This window comes from Hydra vulgaris, chromosome 01 (genome assembly GCF_038396675.1).
Source record: "Hydra vulgaris chromosome 01, alternate assembly HydraT2T_AEP".
NCBI lineage: Eukaryota > Metazoa > Cnidaria > Hydrozoa > Anthoathecata > Hydridae > Hydra > Hydra vulgaris.
The window spans coordinates 11,987,501-12,012,011 of NC_088920.1; the positions used below are offsets into that span (position 1 = coordinate 11,987,501).

The following is a 24,511-nucleotide window of genomic DNA, read 5'->3' on the forward strand; positions in this document are numbered from 1 at the left end:
ATACACTTGTATCTAAAATATTTATTTTTAATTCTTCAAGGTTTAATCAGCAACAATAATGAAATCAATGAAGTATCTGAAGAAAATAAAAGTTTTTGCAATGAAAGCAGTAATGTTTTTGATGAAATAGAGAATAAATGGAAAACAATATATGATGAAACGTTGTTGTTACAAACTGTTCCTATCCTTCTGCAAGGTTTTTTTCTTATGTTTTTATTTACTTTACATTTGTTAGACATTTTTTCAATTTACAAAGTAAATATGGACAAAGTTGATAGAGTTCAAAAATTTATTTAAAATAAAATTTAGTTGTGTTTAAAACAACTCCAACGTTTTAATTAACTTTTAAAGAGTTGTTAACATAAGTTAATTTTTTGCCCCTAAAAACTTTTTTTTTAAATATTTTTTTGAAAAATGATTTTGAAAATTTTTAAAGATATGTTTGGCTTTAAAAGTAAATGTGTTCAATAACTGTATTAAAAGAGTGGTGAGACTTTTTTTGTAAAAAGACTCGACTTGAAAACAACCCTTTGGCACAAAACGTGTTTAAGACATATAAAAAAACGTATTAATACACTTAATTTGACTTGAAGAAAAAAAGTAAAAGAAGACTTCATTTACTTTATTCATCGTTATTCACTGTTTTGTTTGTACACTATTTTATTTCATTGTCATTTAATTTTGTTGTTGATTTTATTATGCTTTTAATGTTAATTATTCTGTATTAACAACAAAATCTTGATCTGTTGATTGATTATAGCATCAGCCTGATAAACCATAAGTTCCTGGTTCGAATCCTGCTCTGAGCATATGACGTCAAGCTTTGCATTTTAACTTCGTGTATTTTCAGACATTGCATGTTGGTTATGATTTTTCATTATGAGTTTCAGTTTATAATTTCCATTACATTATTATTTTTTTAACATACATTTTACTTTAGTATCTTTGTTTTACTCTGAACTTCTCTTCAAAATATCTTTTTAATTTTATTTTTTTATCTTTTTTCTGTTCCTAATTTTTTCCTTATTTCACTTTCAGCTCAGTCCTTTGATGCATATTTTTGCATTTTTTTAAAATAATAATTAAATTATTATTATTATTATTTTTTTAAAGAATAATTGTATTATCAACATACAAAAAAAAGTCAGTTGTTTAAATAAAAAATTAAAAATGTATTTAATAAATTTCAACAGTAAATGGACGTTAGCACCAGACAATACAATTTTTTGAAAGATAAAAAAAGATGTTCACACTTTAGAGAGTTGTTTTGGTGAAAAAAAAATTATTCATCTGTTGAAAGAAATTTTTATAAAGCCTTTATGTTTGGATTTTTATCATTTGATGAAATTTGTAGATCTATTGACTCATCTGACAATTTTTATGCAATTTTGTTATGCAATTTTGTTATGCAATTTTGTTATGCAATTTTCTTATGCAATTTTCTTATGCAATTTTCTTATGCAATTTTTTTATGAAATTTTCTTATGCAATTTTCTTATGCAATTTTCTTATGCAATTTTCTTATGCAATTTTCTTATGCAATTTTCTTATGCATTTTTCTTATGCAATTTCCTAAAATACTACTCTTATGAATTTTTCTTCCTGTAGAAACTTGTTATGTTGTTTTCATCATTGTTGCTTTTTTTGCAATTGTAAGTGCTTTGTTTTCTGATCATTGACTATTATAGATTTACTCTTTAATTATTAGTGATATATGTTGTCTTCGATTAGTAATGTTTGATTTTCTTGGTGAAGCTTTAGCATATGGATTAGTTTTTTATGGTGTAACATATGAATTAAAAAAATGTGTTGATTTAGTGAAGTTTATACTGTGTTAATTTATGTTTTATAATTGTTACAGGATGTTATGATCAATATTATGTTACTTATGTTATGATCAACATTATAAGATAAGGAGATGAATTCCAACATGAAATGAAATAGTATGAGAGACTCATGCTTATTTTGCAGGCTTATATTAATGAATTCATAGTGTTTTTGTCAGTTTAATTTTATTTTTGTGTTTTTCTCTGTTTTTTAATATTTAGTGATTTTGTCTTAAAAACATGATATCTTAAAATCAACATAAGCTTTTAGGTTGAAATTTTCATAATATTTTCTTTATTTATAATGGCAGGAGTTGAACAAAAACTGATTTTTTCCACTAAAAAATTGTCATTTTATGGCACTTTTTAAGGGCAAGTGGAAAATTTCATTAATGAGTAAGAAATATCAATATCTTCTGAACTTTTTTGCATTTGATATTTATTTTTGCAAAAGACTAAATATCAGAGCATCTAAATCCAGATTTTATATTTGTAGAAGTACGAGCTCTATTTGAAATTCATTTGAGAGTTTTGATTCATATTTGTGGTATATCAGAAATGCTATTCGTTTGATTTAGATGTGCTAATATCTATAAATCACTGCTAATGTAAAAATGCTTAAAAATGCCCTTTATGTGTTTTTCTGTGTTTCGGATTTATATTCATGGTCGTTTTTTTTCCTTACATGGTTATTACAAAAATAATAATTTAAAACAAAAATTATAATACTTTTAAAATTATTTTTAGGGTGTCCTAAAAAGTCCTTATGGTCTTATCACAGAGCGCCTCATTCCTAACCGATCTCGCAAAACTTGCCCATTATTGCTTAAACAATTTTTTCTTATTTTTATATGAACCATAATCAACATTGTTCTAATGTCAAGATTTTAAAATGTTTTTTGTTGGAAGAGCAATTAACCAGGAAGTTCAGATCTACTTCAAATATTTTCTTGAAGGCAATTTCTTGAAGATATGACCTTTAAGGGTAACATCGATGCATAAATGCTCAAGTTATTTAGAAACAACGTTTTTTTAAACCAATTTTAGTTTTGACAAAAGTAGAATTTATTAAATATTTGTTAGAACAAGAAAATGGAGCCAAATAAAAAAAAGATCAAGAAAAAGAAATGTTAATAGTTAATAGTTCTGATTGCGGTTGGAACACTTTTTCCTGGATTTTTTTTGTAAGTATACGCCCTACTTAAAATACATATTTTTTGCGTTTCTCACACTAAAATAGAAGGCCATTTACATTTATATTTTACATACGTTTATTTTTAAACACAGAAAAATATTAAAGTTAGATTTATATGAATACTTTAATAATGTCTTGTTTATTTTAATTGGAATTGTTTATCGCACAATAAAACATCAAAAAATGTATTTCTTTTTTGTCCTGATCAATGTTAAAACATATTTTGTAAGGAACAATGCAGAAAAATTATAATAATGTAAATACTTTTATTAACTCCTTATTTTAGACTTAAATATGGTGATCTTCAATTTTCATTTAGTTTTTATATAATGATTAGAAAGTAAATGGAAATTGATAGGTGAAAAAAAAAAGTTGTCATCACATGGCAAATTGGAGCTTAAAATATAAAATAAATGAAAGAGACATGGTCGAATTTGTCATAATTTTTATCTTAGATAGGTTCATTCAAAAAATGAAATAAATAACTTAGCACGTAAAAACTTGAGTTACTTTCACACAAGTTAAAAAATAAAAATTGTTTCTCTCTATCTTTTTTTAAAAGAAATTATATTGTCTTGATGAACCAAATCTTTAATTTTTGAATTGTCTTTAAAGTATATGTTTGAATTAGGGCTGTACCGGATTCAATTTTTCCAAATCCGGCTGGAGCCGGATTTGGAAATATGGATTTAAATTGACAAATCCGGCTGGAGCCAGAGCCGGATTTCGAAAGCAAATTACAGGAGCCGAAATCCTGTAAATCAAACAATGTTTGAAATGGTAAACAATGTTGACCATTTTCAATACCAAGTGACAACTTTTTTCTGTTAAACTTCATTTTTTTTATTAAAAAAGAAGGAAAAATTTTCAAGCAATATAAATAAAACAATATAACAGAACAATATGACAGAACAAAATAACAGAACAAAATAATTGATAAACGATTTTTTTCTATTTACTAAATTAATCTATATGCATAAGACTAAATAGTATTTAGTCTTTGATCAGTTTCGAATTGTACTTAAGAAATAATAATCGAGCTGCATTATTTGGAAGGAGTGAGCTGCGGTGATCATTGAGGACCTCCCCAGCATAACTGAACAAACGTTCTGATGGTATACTTGTCGGCAGTGCACCCAAATAAATGCGAGCTACTGTCGCCAGAGCTGGCAATCTCTGCATATTTTTACTTCATCACTGTAGTGGATCAGCCAGTCTATTTATTTCTGCCAGATACTGGCTTAGCTGAGTTTCAATGCTTGTTGGCAATTGTTGTTCAGGTGCTGACGTAGATTGAACAATTTCATCAATACATCGCCAGAGTAATGATGATGATGTTGAAGAATTATCCAGACGGATTTTTTTTGCTGGAACTTCTTCAATTTTGTTAATCTGCTGCTTAGCATGCTCAGATTGACTTTCATCTTGCATCAATACTCTCTGCACTGTAACTTTATTGAATGCAAGCAGAACCGCTGCCTTTGCAGCTGTCAGTGTTGCCTGTGATGAAAAGAATTTAGTTTTAAATCGTGGATTAACCAATGTCGCCACTGTATAAGGAGGTTTCTCCTCAATGCCTTTAAAACGCTCATCCAATGACTTAAGTAGTGTTGACTTCATAGTCTTTACACCTTCATCATTGCCTTCATTTTTCAACAGGTTCCGCAGAGCTTTTACAATAGGGATAACCAGTGAAATATGTGCTGTTTCATAGCTAACTTCATGAGTAGCCTCTTTAAACGGAGCCAGCACACAAACTACATTCTCCGCCACAGACCATTGATATGCAGTTGGGCAATAAGTTCCATCAACTTCTGAACAGTAGACAGTTAATGCACGACGCTGTTCACATAAGTCAGCGCAGCAAGTAAAACGTTGAATTCCACCTTGTACTCACATCTTGTATCAGCTGGTGGTCTGGTAAACAAAGTTCAGCCTGCAGCTCCTTGAACCAACTAGTCGCAGACAAAGAATGCCTAAAATGACTAACTAAATCTATGTTGGCATCACGGAAACATTTCGATATGTTTGCCGCATTATCGCAAAGTACAACATGACAGCGTCCAACGTCAATGTTCCATTTGTCAAGCATCTACTGAAAGGCAGTCATCAGTGCAGGGGCAGTATGATGTCCAATGAATGGCTTACAATCCAACACAAAGCTCATGTTTTCAAAGTGCTCTGTTAGCCAGTGGGCAGTTAAGCCCATGAATGATTGCACAGTATTGCCTGATGTCCATGTATCAGTGGTAAATGACAGAAATGGAGAAGTTGCTGGATCTAGTATTACCAATAGTTGAGCACACACTTCATCGTTTATCTCAGGAATTAATTGCTCTGAAAAATATTTCCGTGATGGATCAGTGTACCGCCTCTCTAAAACTCTCATCAGTTCAACGAAGCCTGTCTTCTGAACAACCTGAATCGGTTCCATATCAGTTATAATCATCTTAGCAATGGCACGATGAATTCTAATTGATGAGCTGTTGTTGATATCCCATATTTTCAAGCGTGCAACTTGTTCTGGAATTGTGTACTGAACCATGGCTTTACTGGTTGCAAGTTGCACCAGACTTAGCATTTGACAGTGCTACAGTTTCAGCTTTCTTCTGTGAGTCAGCAATTTTTATTTGCATTTCGTTGTATTCTTTAGGATGTTTTGAACGAAGATGTGTTATCATAGACGAAGTTGAAAACTTTTTAGGTTCACCAGCTTTACCACGTGACAAGATGCTGGGACACAGCAAGCACTAGGGTGTCCCTAAAAACAACTTTTTTGAAAAAAATCTGCTCCCACCCCTTAAATGTGTTCTATATAATACGAAAACACTAGGTTTAAATTTTTTTTGAAAAAAACATATTTATAGAGGTCCCCCAAGACCCTTTAATATTTAACGGGTCCCTAATATTTTCAAAAAAAAAGTTTCTCAAAAATAGGTCAACCTGGTACTCAAATGAAGCGCAGTTATATAAAAATTTCAAAAATATTATTCATTTTGAAAAATAAATTTGAAGTTTAAACTTATTTATCACAATTATCATGAAAAATTCACTTATTTCATTTTTTGCTAAAAAACAAGATTTTTACGTAGTAAAACCTAAAATAACTTTATTATTTCAAAATGAATGTTATTTTTGAAATTTTTATATAATTTCGCTTCATTTGAGTACCAGGTTGACCTATTTTCAAGAAACTTTTTTTTTTTAAATATTAGGGACCCGTTAAATATTAAAGGGTTTTGGGGGACCTCTAAAAATATTTTTTATTCAACAAAATTTTAAACCTAGTGTTTTTGTATTATATAGAACACATTTAAAGGGTGGGAGCAGATTTTTTTCAAAAAAATTGTTTTTAGGGCCACCCTAGCAAGCACTGGCATTTTGAGCTGTCGCTATCCTTTAATTTGAAGAATTCCCAAACTGGACTGCTTTTATCATTTTTTCCTTTGCCTGCCATCTAGTTAAAAAAAGTTAAAACAAACCTTATGAATGACTATACAATTTTTGCAAAGTAGTTGAATGTAATATCTCAACATAAATATAGCTAAACGTTAGAAAATTGTATATATTATATTCTTAATTATGTTTGAAATAAACAACTTTAAAAATTTGATATTTTGAATAAGCGTGAATGATTTGATTAATAAGCGAAAATAAAGTAACAAATTACTTCTAAAGATTGTTTATAATAAATAAATTTTATTTAAATTATCAAAGAAAATATTATATTATGTTAATAAAGTAGTTTTATTAATTAAATACTTTAAATAATTTAATTTTTATTTAAGTATGTATTTTTATCAATTTAAATCTTTCAGAAATATTTCAACGACTAAATTTTTCGAATTTCGAATTTTTTTTGCTCTGAAGTTACCAATTTTAATTGTCGCAATGAATGGAATCGATAACTTCAAAGGGGAAAAGGAATTGTAAAGAAATGTAAATACAGATACCTTTACAAACATGGAGTACATTGATTTGTATAAATAAAAGCAAAAAAGATGTAATAAATAACTGACCAAAATTCAGAAATCCGGCTAAAATGTGGCCGGATTTCAAAACTTTTTGGCGGAGCCGAATTCAGGCCGGAATTGGTAAAAATGGCCGGATTTTGGCTGGAGCCGGAATCCGGTACAGCCCTAGTTTGAATAAGTGTGATGAATGAAATCTTGACCCTAAATTCAGCGGTTGAAAAAAAAAAAGCTTCATGTTTCATTGCAATAGCAATAACAAATTCAGCTACTTTTCTGTTTAGCAGTTTTGAAGCATTGATAGTTTTTCCATTGACAATATTGGCATCTTTCAGGTCACTTATAAGATCACTTTAGAAACGAGCAGTTAAAATACAGTCAAAGTCATTTTAAGGTCCTCTACTAGTGATGCTTGGCATAAAAGTTTCCTTTGTAAAGCTGAAGCTTTGAGCTGATAAGGTGAAGTTTTCACAATAATAAAATTTAAAGTTTACCAAGTTAATAGCCACTGTGCAATTGAAAAATACATACCTAAGAGGAAGTAGGTTCAAGCCAAAAATAGTGTCCCAGAGTCATGTCATACTTTTCAGAAAATGTACTGATGTCTACTTTCAGAAAATAACATTTAGAAAAAGTTTTGTAAGGATGCAAGAAAAAAAAAAAAAGTTTTTGTAAAAACACACAAGTCCAGTATTTTGCTTTAGATGTACAATAGATATTTTATTCAATTATGAGTTATTTCTTAAAAACTACATATTTTAAAAACTTTTAGCCTCAAGATAAGCACATATTTAAAAAAATTTTATTCACAAAATGTTCACAATAGACAGAGACAAATGTTCAAATTAGGCCGCATTTATTTGATGGGTAATGTTGATTATTATATTTTATGTTTGATGTTCTCATATCAACAACAATTACTGAGTTAATGGACAAAAATGCAATAGTAGGTTTTTTGAAAAATATTTGAAATAATTTTACTGTTAAAAAACCATACTGATGCCTTGTGTAAGGATAATGTCTTTATAAGGTTGTTTCAAAATTGTGGACTATTTTTATTTTAAATAGCTGTTTAATTGTTTTTTAAGACACTTAAAACCATATCGAGACCTAATATTTAAGTATATTATATTTCCATACATATGAATTACAAGTTTAAGATTAATTTTAGGTAGTCAGCAAAATGCAAATTGCAAACTGGTAAAATGCAAATTTTTTTGCGAATCATGGTTCTATCGGTTGTTAATGATGTAATATTTTCCGTTTACCAGTAAATTATTTATTTTATGGACTTGAAGCAAAAGCATAAAAAAAAAAAAATCAAATAATAATAAAATATATTTAATGTCACTATATTTCATTTAAATGAGAAAATTGATGAGCAAACACTTTTTTAAATATTATATATGTTGTGGTCATTAAAATTTATTGCCTTGGTTTGCAAAATAGTTTGTATTTTACTGGTTTGCTGTATGCGGTTTGCAGTTTACCGACTACCTTATTTTTGATATAAGATAAAGTTAAACAATAAATTTATAAAAAATCTTATGAAATTTACTTGTCTGCCTTTATAAACAATAACTGACCTCAATAGTTTTGGTTTATGCAGTTTGTGACAAAAAGAACAGTTTTAGGAGCCCTCTGTGACCAAAAATCCAGACAGAGTCTTCTCCATTTTATGATTCCATATTATAAAACCATATAATTCCAGAAAAGTAGGCATAAATAACTAGATAACATGTGTATGCACTTACCACATTTTTTTGAGTGCAATATATGCTTCCTTGCAGGCAGTGATGTGATCCTTGTAAGATATGTTCAAACTTAAATTAAAACAAGTTTTCTTCACATTATTTAGTATGGTCATTGCACACATAAGTTTTCGTAATTTATCAGGTACAACATCATACTTGGGTTTAAGAATATTGTCTGTTTCTTTGTCCAATAGCTTTAAACACTGTTCTCCCTTGAATGGGCCACTGTGCAATTTTGGTTTATCAAAAAAATTTTAATAACGATAAACTGATTCCTAATTACCTTGCATGATTGCAGATTGTGAAACCCTGCATGTCCTGCTTTGCCAGTTTACATCAACTGCAGGGGTGAGTAGAGGAAACTGCTTCAATGCCAAAAAAGAATGTAGCAAGTCAAATGCTAAGAAATACTTCTCTGTTGCAATCCCCAATAGATCTATGCTTGATGTTGTGGCAATTCTCTTTGACATATTGAACAATTATAAATTTCTCAACTCCTAGTTTCTTAAATTTTTTATGCTTTAAAATCACTTTATATGTAAGGTTCATTTTTAGTTTGGTGTTAGGTTCATTTATTTCACACTACTTAAATAAACCTTTCAAAAGCCATTTATCCCAATTTTTACAAAATAATCTGGGGATATTTTTCACTTTTCAACAAGTTTTGGTTTATTTTCAATCAAGCTTTTAAATTATGTAATCACTGTAAGAGTTTCTATTTTTCCTAGACTATGACATATTTTATTACAAGTTTTATTGCTGTAAATATTATTAAAAAATTGATGAACTGTTTAATCTTTACAGCCTTCTAACGTCTCATTGAAAATATTTCATGATTTATTACATGATTACAACATATTGCACATATGTATAAAAAAATAGACTCAGTGTTTTTGCAAAAATGCATTTTTTTCTTGGATCATGAAAATTTTTCTCCTAAGTGTTATTTTTTGAAATTAGGGATCATCATGGCTCTGAAAGTGTCATGACTCTCTACTCTAGGGCATTTACAAAAAAGGTATGACATGTAGGACATTTTTTTGGCTTGAATCTATTTCTTCTAGAGTGAGTCAGGCTTTTTTATACCTTTAATAGATGCTGTTCCAAGTCATTTACTAAAACAAAATTGATCTATTGAGAAATTAAGATTTAAAGGAGCTAATATAGTTTCATGCAGTCTAAACTGTTTAAGTTTACCTTGATTTATAACTTTCTGAGACTTTTTTGTAAATTTTTCTTAATTTCCAAATTTTCATCCTTTTTGTGAACATCTTGCAACAGTTTCCAGGAAATTTCACTAGACTTGACATCAAAAAAAGAATGAAATTTAAATGCATAAAAAAAGTCTTTTTCTATTTAACAAATTGTTTCTAGAATTTTTTATCAGATGTACAATATCGAAAAACAAATAAACCTTTTTGCAAATGAACTTTTTAACCAAAGTTTGAATATCTTGATCGTAATCACATTCAATAGTTCTTACTCTAAAACCACTCTTATTCAAAATTATTTAAAGCTCAAAATTTCAGCTTTTTACCAATCACTGTTGATTTTGGTGACTGACAAGGTTTTATTAATGCACTGTACATTTTCTTTTAACCCCTATTATCATAAAACATGCAATTCTCCATTTAATTCTATAAAGTTCATTCTTATCATTGCACAGTGGAACAGAGTGTTTCAAAATACCAAAATATTAATGTCGGCATTGCATGGTGAAAATTTGTCATAATGGTGAAGATATGTTCATTGAAGAAAATATCTAGTTGAAAAAAAACATTAAATATTAATTTAAGCGTTATTAAAAAAGTTATAATAAAACATTGGATTTTGGGAGAGAAATAATGATCAGTTTAAAAAGATGTTTTGTACACAAAGAATACCTACAAAATCTCTCCTTTATGTTATAATATATAAGATCTGTAAGTATAAATCTAAAAAAGTTATTTTATGACAAATACATGCATTGAAAAGTAATATTTTTGATATTTACACTGATAAAAGTTGTCCATTAAAAATATTTTGTATTTTTCACCAAAATTTAATTTTTTAATTTTTTTTAATATTATATAGTTATATGTTTATTACTTTATGTATTTTATATATAAATATAGCTATTCTCATAAAAGAGAAACTATGAAAATAATTTTGGCACAAAAATCTCGATTTTATCCCACTGTGCATTGGTGCCAATAAATTCTCCCCCAGAATATTCTGTACACTTTTGTAAGTACATTTCATTAAATAAAAGAATAATTTTTTTTGATAAACTTATTGTTTCCATTAATCATTTTGCAACTTTCATTGATTCAATTTTACCTCTTTTATCTTGTTTGAAAACAGAAGTTAAAAGAGTTTTTTCCAGAAGAAGCTGCTATGTTATTAAATAACATGGCAGCAAAGCATATTAGATAATACTAGCTGAATGAACGGAATGAACCTTTTTTACAAATAATGCTTCTTATTTTTTGCTTTTTCTTAATCATATGAGTTAAAGTTTTAAGCATGCTTGGTTTACTAAGTTAACAATTGATTCCATACCTAAACCATTGGAACTAAGATCCAGGAAAAAGTTTTATATAAAATTTCACATGTAAGTTTTTATCAATTTCAACACATTCTATAACTTCTGGCAAAAATCTTCGTTATAAAAATACATATAAAAACAACATAGCCACCATAATTTGAGAAGATTTAACATAATCATAGTAATTTTAAAAGAAAAAAAAGGTCTATCACATCGATTTATTCTAAATTGTTTATTATTGTATATTGTTCTTTATAATCAAGAAAATCTCCTTATTTTTAATTATAAAATTGTAGGTAGATGGTATTTTTATTGAATTTGGATAAATTGTAGAAGCTGGTTTAAAGGTTTTAATCAATTAAAATTTTTAGCCTTGATCACCTTTCTTTATAAGTTAATTGTCAAACACAAATAAAAATGTCTTTACACAGATTAAGATGAGGAAGTTGGTTGCCAATTGCCAATGTTTACAAATCAAATCTTTTTTTTTTTTTTATATCTTCACTTGTTGGAAAAGAAAATTTAGTATTTGATTGATTACCTGAATAAATCAAAATCAACAACACAACAGTTGGTAAACATATTGCACTAACAGTTTTGCGGATTAGTTTTGCATTTCTATTTATTATTTGGCAAAAATGCAGATTGTAAGGCTGTGCATTTTAGGGTATGGTAGGCCATGGTATATCCATTTTAGATAGGCCATGGTATATCCATTTTAGGTAGGCCATGGTATATCCATTTTAGGTAGGCCATGATCAGCGCCGCCGAGAGGGAAAGGGCAAAAAGGGCATACGTGACTTGGGCGCCAGAAGATGAAAGACAAAAAAATTTTTAAATTATAATTGTTGTGTTTATAATTGAATTTTAACTTTTTTTGCTTTTTCTAATGTGTGTACATGTCTTCTAGTCTATATAGGAGGCAAAGTCAAGGCTTATAACTACAAGCTGATGTCTCTTGCCTTTACTTTGTGCAAGGTGGTGGAGAGAATTATCAAAGGTTGAATTATGAAACACTGTAAACAATCTAGTTTCAAAATCTCAACACAGCTTTGTAGATCACAAAGGCTACTTAACAAGCCTGATTGAATCCCGCAACATTTTGCAGGCAGTTTACCATAAACACCTAGTTAAGATGATTTTTACTAACTTTGCCAAAGCATTCAACAAAGTGTCACACAATGACTTTTTTGTAAGGTTCAAATCTAAGCTAATTGAGGCCAGCTATTAAACTGGATCACTGGCTGGCTGGCTGATAAACAAAAACGTGTAGTAATTGAAGAATAAATGACCGAGATGAAAAAGTGGTTAGCAGCGTCCCTCAAAAATCAATTCTTGTAACACTGCTATTTGTTTTTTTCGTCAATTACTTTCTAGACTGCATTTATTACCATACTAAATTATGCGTTGATTTTGGCAGGATTATGAGTTATCGATGTCAATTGATGTTGCAGCAATGTCGATCTTCAGCATTGGAAAATCTAGTGTTGCTTTCCTTTATCAATACAAATATTTTTATGTATAAATTCTATTGATTATCTAATAATAAATTAAAATGTAAGATCTTATTTTATTCTTCAGGTGCAATTAGTTTTATAGCTTGCCGCTATAAAACTAATTGCAAAACTTTTGCAGGAAAAAAATAGCCCAAGAGATTTGTTTTATCTTTACTTGATACATCTAATCATGAGGAGCAGATGCCTCTTCTTGACTATGAAATAGAATTTTTGGCAAAATGTATGATCTTCAAAGTTGCCCATCATTGTTTCATTCAAAAATTTTAATCTAGATTTGGTATTGCGAAAACTGTTACTTTAAGATTCTCCTTCATCTGGTTGAAAGATCAAAGGTAAAAATTAAAGCTTTTGAAATAGAAAACAACTTCATGAATAATGTTTTGCATCTTAATAGCATATAGAAAAGCAAAGACTTATCAGATTTTTAAGAAGGTGAACAACCTTTAAGCAATACTAAAAATTAATTAAAAAAAAGATTGTAGGATTACTCAGCATGTGACCTAAAAAAGGCGTATTTTTTACATCCCGTGCCCACTGGGCTATAGAATATATTATGTTGAAAATGAATTAAATTCATCTCTTTGTTAGATGACATAATAATGATAATAATAATGATAATAATAATAACAATAACAATAATAATAATAATAATAATAATAATAATAATAATAATAATAATAATAATAATAACAATAGTTTGCTTGTTAAAATGCAAGAAAAGGGTATTTTCAATATTAATTTCGAAGAATCTGTCTATTATTCCTAATCAGTAAATGCTAAATGTGTCATTGAAGTCAGAATGCTTTCATCAAAATGTTAATGTAAAGCAACAGTGTAAGAAAAAAAAAACAGGGTTGTTAGCTTGTATAATTTTACTTGCTTTTAATTTAAATTTCTTTTAAAAATATGCATTATAATAGGGGTGCCTAATTGCCCCGGGCTTCTTTAAAGCTCTTGGCGGCCCTGGCCATGGTATATCCATTTAAGGTAGGCCATGGTGTATTCATTTTGCACTATATTTCCATTATGTTTCACCTCTTTAGAAAATCATTGAGGATCTTCTTGGCCTAACTGATTAGGAATCCTTAACAATCATGTCTGTTAAACTAAAAATTTTTTTTACTGAGAGAAACTTATTAGTGACTAGTAGCACCATGCCTTTTAAGAGGACTTTTATCCATAATGGTCAAAGAAGATTTAACTTTTTTTTTTTAACTCATTTTTAAGTTCATTATCATTATCTTCATAAATCCTGCTACAAGTTCTCTTCGCCTATTATCCTTAAATGACATAAATTGAATTCTTACATAAAGGGCATATCTTTTTTTGAATTAAAATATAGAGTTAGCAAAATATAATACCAATGTTTTTTATTTTTCCAAACAATTGAAGATTAATTTCCTTACATTTTCTTAAAAACACAAATAATGCTTCTGTGAATTTTTTGCAAAATATATCTCTCTACTTATAATTACAAAACAAAAGTTTCGAAGCAGTTTCTTGGTAAAATAATATTTTTTCTTCTTTCTTCATGTTCTTTATGAATCTATTTTTTCATTGCTCTTAGCAACTTTTTTTCTGCTAATAACGCTGTTGAAGTCTTTTTTGTCATATAACCAGTCAAGTTTTTTTTTTATGGTCTCTATGTCCATAAATTGACCGGTTTTTACTTGTAGTTTTTGAAAAACTTCATATGGGATAACTAAAATCATTAAACTAAAACAGCAGATAATACAGCTATTTCAAGAATATTTCGACTTCCATAAACATCTTAAGGACATTTTTTCTAAATAAAATTGTTAATTGCTTCATTATTGTTTTGTGTCTGTTCATGCAAACATTTATATAATAACTAATTTTTGCTCAAGTCTCAAAAGATTTTAAAATTTTCTTTTATTGCTAATGGAAGATATAATTTAGCTTTGTAATTTGATATACCTTATTTGACTGCCACATGCACCAGCTACTTATATTTTGAGCACAAAATTTATGTCCTTCTGTTTCATCAAGAATATCTGAATTATGGAAAAAAATTTTTTATGACTCTTTTTCATTTCATAAATGCTGTTAAGATTTTGCCTTAAGGCAGTACCTTAATAGTTCTGCAACATATTTATAGCTTTATCAGTTAATTTATCAGAAAATTTTAGACAATATATTTATCAGACAATATATTTAATGTTACTAATTGGCATAAGTTTTGCAGTTGTGTTCCCATACGCTTTTGAACATGTCCAACATTCTTTTTTTATCAATAGTAACATAAGGTCTATATGGTTGAGATTTTTTAACATCATTGTATAAGTATGTATCTCCCTCTCCTATATAAGGTATCTTACATACCTTAATTTATATTTTTAGCATACCTTAGTTTATACTTTTCCATAGGTTGCCCAAACATTTCAATAGCATCAACATATTCAATTGATCCTGAGGATTTTACATGGTTAATCAGACAAATGTGATTATTTTGCCAGTTATTATAACCATGTTCATTCTTTTTATTTTATTCAATATTCACAACCTTTACATTGTTTTGATAAAACAAAATGGTCAACACATTTTTGATTATTTGTCGATATCAAAATTACAACACCATTTATGTATGTGTGACCTCTATTTTGACATGTACTGTTAACAGAAACATGGCAATCAACAATACTTGTATTATCATTGTTATTCTTTTTATTATAGAAAAGTTCATAATAGAGTTATAATTGTTCTTCTTAATTGTTCTTGTAATCTTCATTGTTATTCTCAACATTTTGACATTTCAACAGTTTTTGTTATCAAAAATAACTTTATTGCACTTGTACAACTTGCATTTGGTGATGAAGATAAACTAATTTTTTGGTTATCATTGCATATGTGTTCCTTTAAACTTGTATTTACGTTTTCTAATCATACTGCAAGTCGTTATATATATATATATATATATATATATATATATATATATATATATATATATATATATATATATATATATATATATATATATATATGTATATATATATATATATATGTATATATATATATATATATATATATATATATATATATATATATATATATATATATATATATATATAGCTAGCTAAATCTGAAGGATTATAATAATCGGGTATTGTTTCTTTAAAAATAGCATTAGAACAAGTTTCTTTTGAATAAATTACCTAAAATAACCTTACAAATCTCGTAATAAATTAATTTATAAAAAAATGAATTAAATTTTTTTTTTTAATAAAGGTTGTCTAACTTGAAAAAAAAAATCATTTTAAAAAGTTTTGAACTCATTTTAACAAATAAATTTTACTTATATTTTTTTACTTATTTTTATTTACTTATATTTAGTTTTACATATATTTATTTTTTACATTTATTTATTTTATAGCAACACTTAGAGATTCAGGTTGGTAGTTGTATAGTAACGTAAAGCAAAGAGATTCAGGTTCTTAAAACTCTTTGCTTTACTTTGGCAGTTGAATGCCAAAGTAAAGCAAAGATTTTCAGAATCTTTAGAGATTCAAGTCAGCATTTGAACCTGAATTTTGACCTGAATTTTGCAACCTGTGTTTGAATAAACATTTATATATATATATATATATATATATATATATATATATATATATATATATATATATATATATATATATATATATATATATATATATATATATATATATATATATATATATATATATATATATATATATATATATAATTTTCTTTAAAACTTTTTGCCATTATTTGTTATTTCTGTTATATTTATTTGATAAAGCTTGTAATGGTTTATTTCTTTTTTGATAGGGAGTTCAATGGAAGGGGGTTCTTTGGCACGACTAGCCAATCCATTTTTAAAAGTCACTTTTGAATTTGAAATTGATCTCAATATAGTTATTGGGACAGTGAGTCAAGTGCAGTTTGAATCTTGCTACGAACCAGTGGATCGGAATAAAGCTTTTTTTCATTATGTTATTAAAAACAGTTTGGCTAATGATATCAATATATGTATAAGGTTGCCAGAAGATATAGAGCAAAAACTTATTGCTTCTATTTCTAATTCTTCTGATCCGTTCCAAGATAAAAAGTATTTGTCTGGTATAGTTTTTAAAGAGTTTTTTCATAACAGTCAACCCACAACAAATAATCCACTTAAAACAATAAGTGTGAGAGGAATCAATGGAATTTTTAGTGAAACATTGAAAAAGAAAATAGAAGGTTGTTCAGCTTTTTTAAAATTTAGTACTGAAAATCTTTCTAATAACAATGTAATAATGAGTCTTATAGAGTTGGTCAACTTAAATAAACAGCAAATATACAATTTAAATAGAAAGTTTGATGAATTTGAGGAAGTTGATTGTAATACTGTGAAAAGCCTTATCCAATGTTTGAATGAGGTCAGTAGACTTCAAATAATTCTGATGAATAGAAAAAGTAATTTTACTAATTCGTGTGAAAAAAGTTTTTTTAACAATGGATTAAGTATTAACAAGAAAGATAACCAATCAGAATCAATGTCTTCTTTGATTACTAATGAAAATTCGTTTACATATGAGGATGAGAATATTAAGGAGTGTAAAAATAATTTATCATTTCAGATTACCAATATCTCAAATACTATAAATGAATGGGTGAATTGTTTAACTGTGCTTATGGAGTTGCACAATGAGTTATATAAGTTTTGTTTAGATATGAAATCTATTCTTCCAGAGCATTTTGAGATGTTTTTAAAAAATCGTTCTCATTTAATTCCTGATTATTACTATAAAGTGTTTTTCGAAAAATGCATACATACATGGTCACACAATAAGGGCAATATGGAAGAAATTTTATTAATGGCAACTTCAATTTGTCATGCTACAACTAAAGGTTCGAGTAACATAACTGTTTTGAAAAAAACTTTTAGTGAATTAATTGAACCTGAACTTAATACTGCAATTAGTTTAATAGAAGAGAGTTTATTTTTAACAAAAAATGACTTCATTTCAACTGAAATTCTTATTGATAATGTTCCATGCTTTTATGCACCATTTTGGCCTGATGCGGCATCTTGCTGGATTACACGCAATAGGTTTTGGCCCAGTTCACAACTTGTGGGATCAATTTACAGAAAAGGTTTCCATATTGTGCCTAAATCTTTGCCAGAAGGTGACGAGAGGTTGGAATGGCGATTGTCTTTTTCTGCAGCAGAATCTGTTTTAAGTCTTCATCGAACTGAGAAACAAAATTACATTTACTTTCTTTTCAAGTCATTGTTTTACCAATATGTAAAAACATACAGTCATGAAAAATCATTACCCACGTATATATGCAAAACAGTGATGATGTGGGCTTGTGAACAACAGCAGCAATCATGGTGGGATGAAGTATCACCTGAGAATGGAGTTTTGTTCTTGATAAGAGATTTTGTTAAAGGTATTAAAAAAAAAGTTATAAAACATTACTTTATCGAAGAAATAAATTTATTAGAAAACTTTTCATCATCTATTTTGATTTTTACTGAGTTAAACTTGTTTAGTTTAGAAAAAGATATTGTTGTAAAATTAAATGCCTTAATGGTAAAAATGAATGCAGGAATAAATATTGTACAAACTTACCTGAATCAGAAGCACACAACATCATTTGATATATCTGTACCTTTTGTTTATGAACAAAACTGCTTAGCGAAGTTAAAATTTTTATTCCTAAGTTCTATTAAAGTTTTTGTTTATAGTTATTTTTACAAATGTTTCTGTATTTATGAAGAAATCTCAAGAACAAAAGCAGAACTCACTATTCAAGCCCAAGTTGTTGACCTTATTACAAAAGTTTTTCAGTTTCAAGATAATGTAGAACTGAGAGAATTGCACTTAACACAGTTAAAAAAATTCAATGACTTGGTCTATCAAATAACAGCATTGGATAGAACTGCATCTTTTTTTTTTTCTGGTTTAAAATCTTTAGTTCTTCTAAGCTGTACTAAGTGTGACTCTTGCAGTGTAGACATTAGGTGCAATATTAAACGTTATTCCTGCTCTTTATGTACATCTGTTGGTGGTTTTGATGTGTGTATAGATTGTATTAATAATAGAAAAGATATCTTTCAATGGATTCATATACATCAAGATCAACTAGATGATAATAAACCAAATGTTAATCATGAAGATACGTCATATATTACAAGTGATGAATCACTTGGTTGTAAGAGTTGTACTGAAAATAAACAAACTTATAATTTAGCAGAACAAAAAAATAAGGATTGTCTTTTTTCTGATTTAATTTCTCATACTAAGAATATCAAAGTTATCCTTCCTCAGTTTGATATCGAAAAATTCAACAATTTTTCTGAAACCCCCTCTTATGAAACAAAGTTAGGGCTTGCTTTCCAATATTTATATCAGCAATATAAAGACAGAACTGACATTATTATAAAAGAAATTAAAGACATATCATCTGTTAATGTAACAGAACCAGTTCCGTTTATAGAAAATATTTGTACTCAGTTTATTAGTAAATTTGAAAATGTTATTCAGGAGCCTGTATCTATTTTAAGCAGATGTAAATTTGGCAATGAAATCCATGAACTTTATTTGAAAGGTTGTGATTCACCCAGATGTGCATCGATGTTTTACGACCCTCCCTCAGATTTATCTTACTGGAAATCAATTCTAGTGTTAAAAAACTACTGTGCAAATAATTATTACAAAAATGCACTCAAATGTGTACCTTTAAAACGCATTATCAGTTTACGTCATGAGTTACCTGGAGAAATTATAAGAACAACTGAGTTTTTTAATAATCTTGTATTAGGCAATGTTAATACTTTTGATATTACTGGTAGGTTTATTGAAAACGAATTTTCTTCTGAAATTTTATCAGATGCAACAGAAATATTAGATAAAAGGTTCTCTAATTTTATTGAATCTTTGAAAATGGAAGAGAAATCAATTTTAAATTTAAATTGGTTAATTCAGATAATTTGACATTGAAGACATTGAAACTTCATTATAGTATATCAAAAGATTCCATGCACTCTTTTTTTTGGTTTTGAATATAATATATATATATATATATATATATATATATATATATATATATATATATATATATATATATATATATATATATATATATAATCAGTAAAATACAGTTTTATACTGTAAATACTCTTTTACACACTGTATTTATATACAAAATATTTACAAAATATACAAGGTATTTAGAATATAATTATTAGTTTGAACTTCTTACAAAATAATCAAAAATCTGATCAAGTATTTCTTTTAGCATTTTGGTAATTTAATAATTTTTAAACCATTAGCAATCTAAATATTAAAAAATATTATCGCAATATGTATTAAAATATTAGGGCAAATTAGTTAAATGTTTTTTCTATATATATATTGCGTCTTTTGTATATATATACATTTATATATATATATATATATATATATATATATATATATATATATATATATATATATATATATATATATATATATATATATATACACACTACTGTTCATAATTTATCGAATACTTTCCAATATAAGGTATCATAGTTTTACTTACTATAGAAAGAGAAACTGTAAGCAAAATCTACCTGAATTATATGTTATCTTTATTTTTATTAGGTTTACAAAAAAATTAATATAACTCTGGTTAGATTAATTTATAATTTACTTGTCTTTTAATCACCCTTAGCAACGATAACCACCATACATATTCTTGGCATTCTACTTAACGACTTATCCATTTTGTCAAAGTCAATTTTATGCCACTAATATGTTTTGTCCACATCTTATGCATCATTTGGCATTAGTTTTTTAAATTACCTTTTATTCCTCCCATAAAAATCTGAAGAAGAGTGATCTTGTGAATAGGGAGGCTAAATCATTTTATTTAATATTTGATTGTTCTCAAACTCAGCCAAATAACTTACACAAGTTTTTTGAAAAATATGTCTTAGATTTAAGCTTCAAGTTTATTTTCTTTTGAAGAAATGAATAGCTTCTTCTTAACCTTTCCGAAGATGTAACATAGTTCTTTAAATGTACAAGTATACTACTTTTGTCATTAATCCCTCTATTTTCACCAAGTCACCTGTGGCATTCTAACCAAAACAGCCCCACACCTTAACACTACATCCACCATGTGTTACAGTCAATAATACACACTACTTTATCATAAATTGAACAATTTTTTTTTCCATACAATCTTATTTTGAAACCAAAGATTTAAAACATTGACATGTCAGTCCGCGTTTGCAGTCATTGATGGTCCATTTTTTATGTAGTTTTGCCTACTTTAGCATTTTTATTATTTTTTTGATTTTCATTAAAGCAAATACTTTCATTTAACCAAAATACTTTTAAATTACCTAATAGTGAAAAAATAAACAAAAAATTGTAAAAAAAAAGTAGCATTTTAAAAAAAAATTAATGCCATTTGAATAATTATAAACGATAGTGCATATATATATATATATATATATATATATATATATATATATATATATATATATATATATATATATATATATATATATATATATATATATATATATTTATTAGGGGGAGTCAAAAAAAGCAAATTTTCAAAACAAAAAAACCATCCCCCCTAAATTTGGGGCAAATATGTATAAATTGAACCTAAAAAGTTTAAGCGCATTGTCGGATCACTTTTGACCCCTCCTCAAACCAGTAATTTAGGGAAAAAATGACCAAAAAGTGGTCATTTTCAGACCTCTTGAGGGAAAGGTTAAATATATTTTTTCAAATTTTTTTTTTAATTACTATATAAGGGACTACATATTAGTTTAAAACTGTATGGTTTTTTATTACGCCTCAAAAATTTATGTTTCATGGTATTGAAAATCAGGTAAATTGGTAATTTTTTGCATTTTCTTCTGTTGTTTCTATTGTTGTATATTTATATTTTGGTAAAACTTCTGAAAATTTAAAATTTTACATTTTTCTAATAATTTCAGATTAGTACCTAAAATAAACATATTAAAAATGAGTGCAACTCAACTAAGGTCAATGAAAAGGACCTTTTTATTATAAAAGAGGCAAAACCAGCCATATCAGGTAGAAACATTTTTGTTAATACTGGAGTTAGTAATGAATCTTTTTTGGAATTATTAATGAGACCTTTTTTGAATGGTTCATTGATAATTTAAAATCTTTTTATTTAGATATACAGCTTCCAACGGGCTTGGATATTCTTCAACACTTAATATATGACCAGCAATGTCAATCTGCATCAATATCAAATAATATTGCTTGTCGCCTTAAAAAAAAATTTTCAAGATGCTCAGATAGTTGCTGCGAATATGTTTCGTTTAAAATCAAGAGATCCTGCATTAAAGCTGGATTTGATGTGTTAACTGATTTATTTTTAGTTAAAAAACTTTTTAATTTGCACAAGTCTTATTCCAACTTGAAAAAAAAAAGCAAAACGAGGAACTAGTGGCGATTTGGCTAAACAAAACAAGTTTGAGATTGAAATAAAAAAACTTTTTTGGGCTTTTAATTCTAATCTCAAAAACATGATCAGTAAAGATAAAAAAAGATCTCTAAATGACAAGATTAAAGACTTAAAATTTCTTGAAGATCAGGAAGGTCAAAGAAAGTTTGTTATTGGTTCAGAAGATACTAAGTATAGAATAAAGGTATTCAATGCTTTTAGTTAACTACTTCAGCTCTGGTTTAACCTCTATTACTTTATTCTCTTTTCCACTAATTCTAAAATTAAAAACTAATACTAAAACATTTCTATAAATTAAGCAAGAGAAAGTATCAGGAAGAAAAATTGTTCACAACATATAAGTTTGGGAGATGATGTACTTAAGGTTGAACTTATAGACACAGATCTAAGTGAGGATTCTTCAATTGAATCTGGTTTTGATCCAGGTGATTGGTATCATATAGAAGTTTCTGAAAACCTAGACACAGTTATTGCAAAAATTCCAAAAGATATTTTTGCTGGTAATATATATGTTTCTCTTACTGCCACAACATGTGATATATTGCCAAATGTTTTACAGAAGGTAACAAATGCAATTCTATATCAATCAGGTGTTGACCTTAAAGAAGTTAAAAGCAGTCAGTCTACCGCATATAGAAAAATGAAAACATATCAACCATTACAAAACAAGATCTCAAAGTAGCATTGATGCATCTCCATATCTATGTATAATTCATTTCGACGGCAAGGCATTGTTTGAACTAAACAAAGGAAAAATATTAAAGAGGGATAGAGATTCTTACCTACTTGGAGTACCTCTGCTGGTGTCATCCACCGGTGAAGATTAATTTTTTGGTATAAAGGATTTAATTAAAGAATATCAACTTACATCAAAAACTAGAGGAATATGCTTTGATACTACATCATCCAGTACTAGGATGAATAAAGGGTCCGTTTCAAGAATATCTCAAGAACTGGATAAATATCTTCTCCAAATAGCCTGTAGACATCATGTGGATGAACTAAGAATGCTTCACATTTGGAAATTAGTGATCAATGATAAATAAAATGGACCTGATAATCTTCTTTTCAAAAAATTAAAAAATATTATTGAAGAACCTAATTTTAATTATAATCCAATACAACTCTTAAGGTTTGATTAGAATAATGTTAAAAGCAATCTTTTAAAGAAGGCAGCTGAGAATTCATTACCATTTTGCAGAGCTCACATTGGTAAACCAGGTATTAAAAGTGATAATAGAAGTGAGCTTGCAGAAGTTGTCACTTACTTATCCCCTGTTACATATAAAGTACGAAAAACAAGTGCTATTCATCGTTAGGATTTTTAGGAAAAGCAATTTATCATCTAAAGCTTCAGCTTCTATCCAACCAACTTACATTTGTTCTAGAAAATGATAAACTAAAAACTGAAATTACAGAATTACACTTATTACAGAATTTATAATTTGCTTTTATGCAAAATGGTATTACCAATCTGAGGATGTCATCAAAGCTCCTTTTCTTGATATTACAGCCATACATCAAATGCATATATACAAGAAGGTATGTACAAACCCAACTGCTGTTGATGCTGTATTGGAATCTCAGTATAAACATTGTTGGTATTTGGACTCAACAATGATACCTCTAGCTTTGCTAGATGGTAATTTAACACTAGATGAGAAGACAAAAATTGCATCAGCAATTCTGTCATTTGAGATGCCTAGCTCCGACTATTATAAGCCTGAGAACAAAGTAAAACAAGATATCAAGAAAATTTATAATATGAATATACATATTGGAAAAAAACCACCATCCCTGTCTGTCTTAGTTGATGACTTTTCTTACCTGATTTTTGACATGATGGTCTTGATAAGCAACGAGTTAAAAACTGGCTCTCACTTCAACCAAACTATTGACATACCCAATCATGCTTTAAAAGTTTTCAAAAATATGCTGAAACTTTAATATTTGTAAATGACCATTTGGAATGGTCTATAGATATGATGGCGCAGTATATTCAAAGATACTCTAATGAAACTGAAAAACAAAATTGCACACTGTAGACAAAGTGCGACCTGTATTCATATCACCAAGACAAAATTCAAGTAAAATTTCAAAGATTAAGCTAAATGATGGGCTTGGTGTGATGCATTAAAAGATAAAGAGATAAACATTATTAATGTTAGTCGAATGCGTTTTTATCTTTTATATTTTGAATATACATTTATCTTCTTGTTTATTCTTTTCAATAAAAATAAATAACGGTTTTTT

General features: G+C 27.8%; 1 protein-coding gene across 1 annotated transcript in view; it reads left to right on the top strand.

The window, feature by feature from the left end:
• Positions 1–19,801, top strand: part of LOC101240287 (uncharacterized) — a 24,967-nt gene extending 5,166 nt beyond the window's left edge. Inside the window, exons 2-3 of the mRNA XM_065787398.1 lie at positions 41–196; positions 16,598–19,801. Coding sequence (XP_065643470.1) covers positions 41–196; positions 16,598–19,752 — 3,311 coding nt within the window. The 3' untranslated portion in view covers positions 19,753–19,801. The remainder of the gene's footprint in view (positions 1–40; positions 197–16,597) is intronic.
• Positions 19,802–24,511: the final 4,710 nt, after the last annotated feature.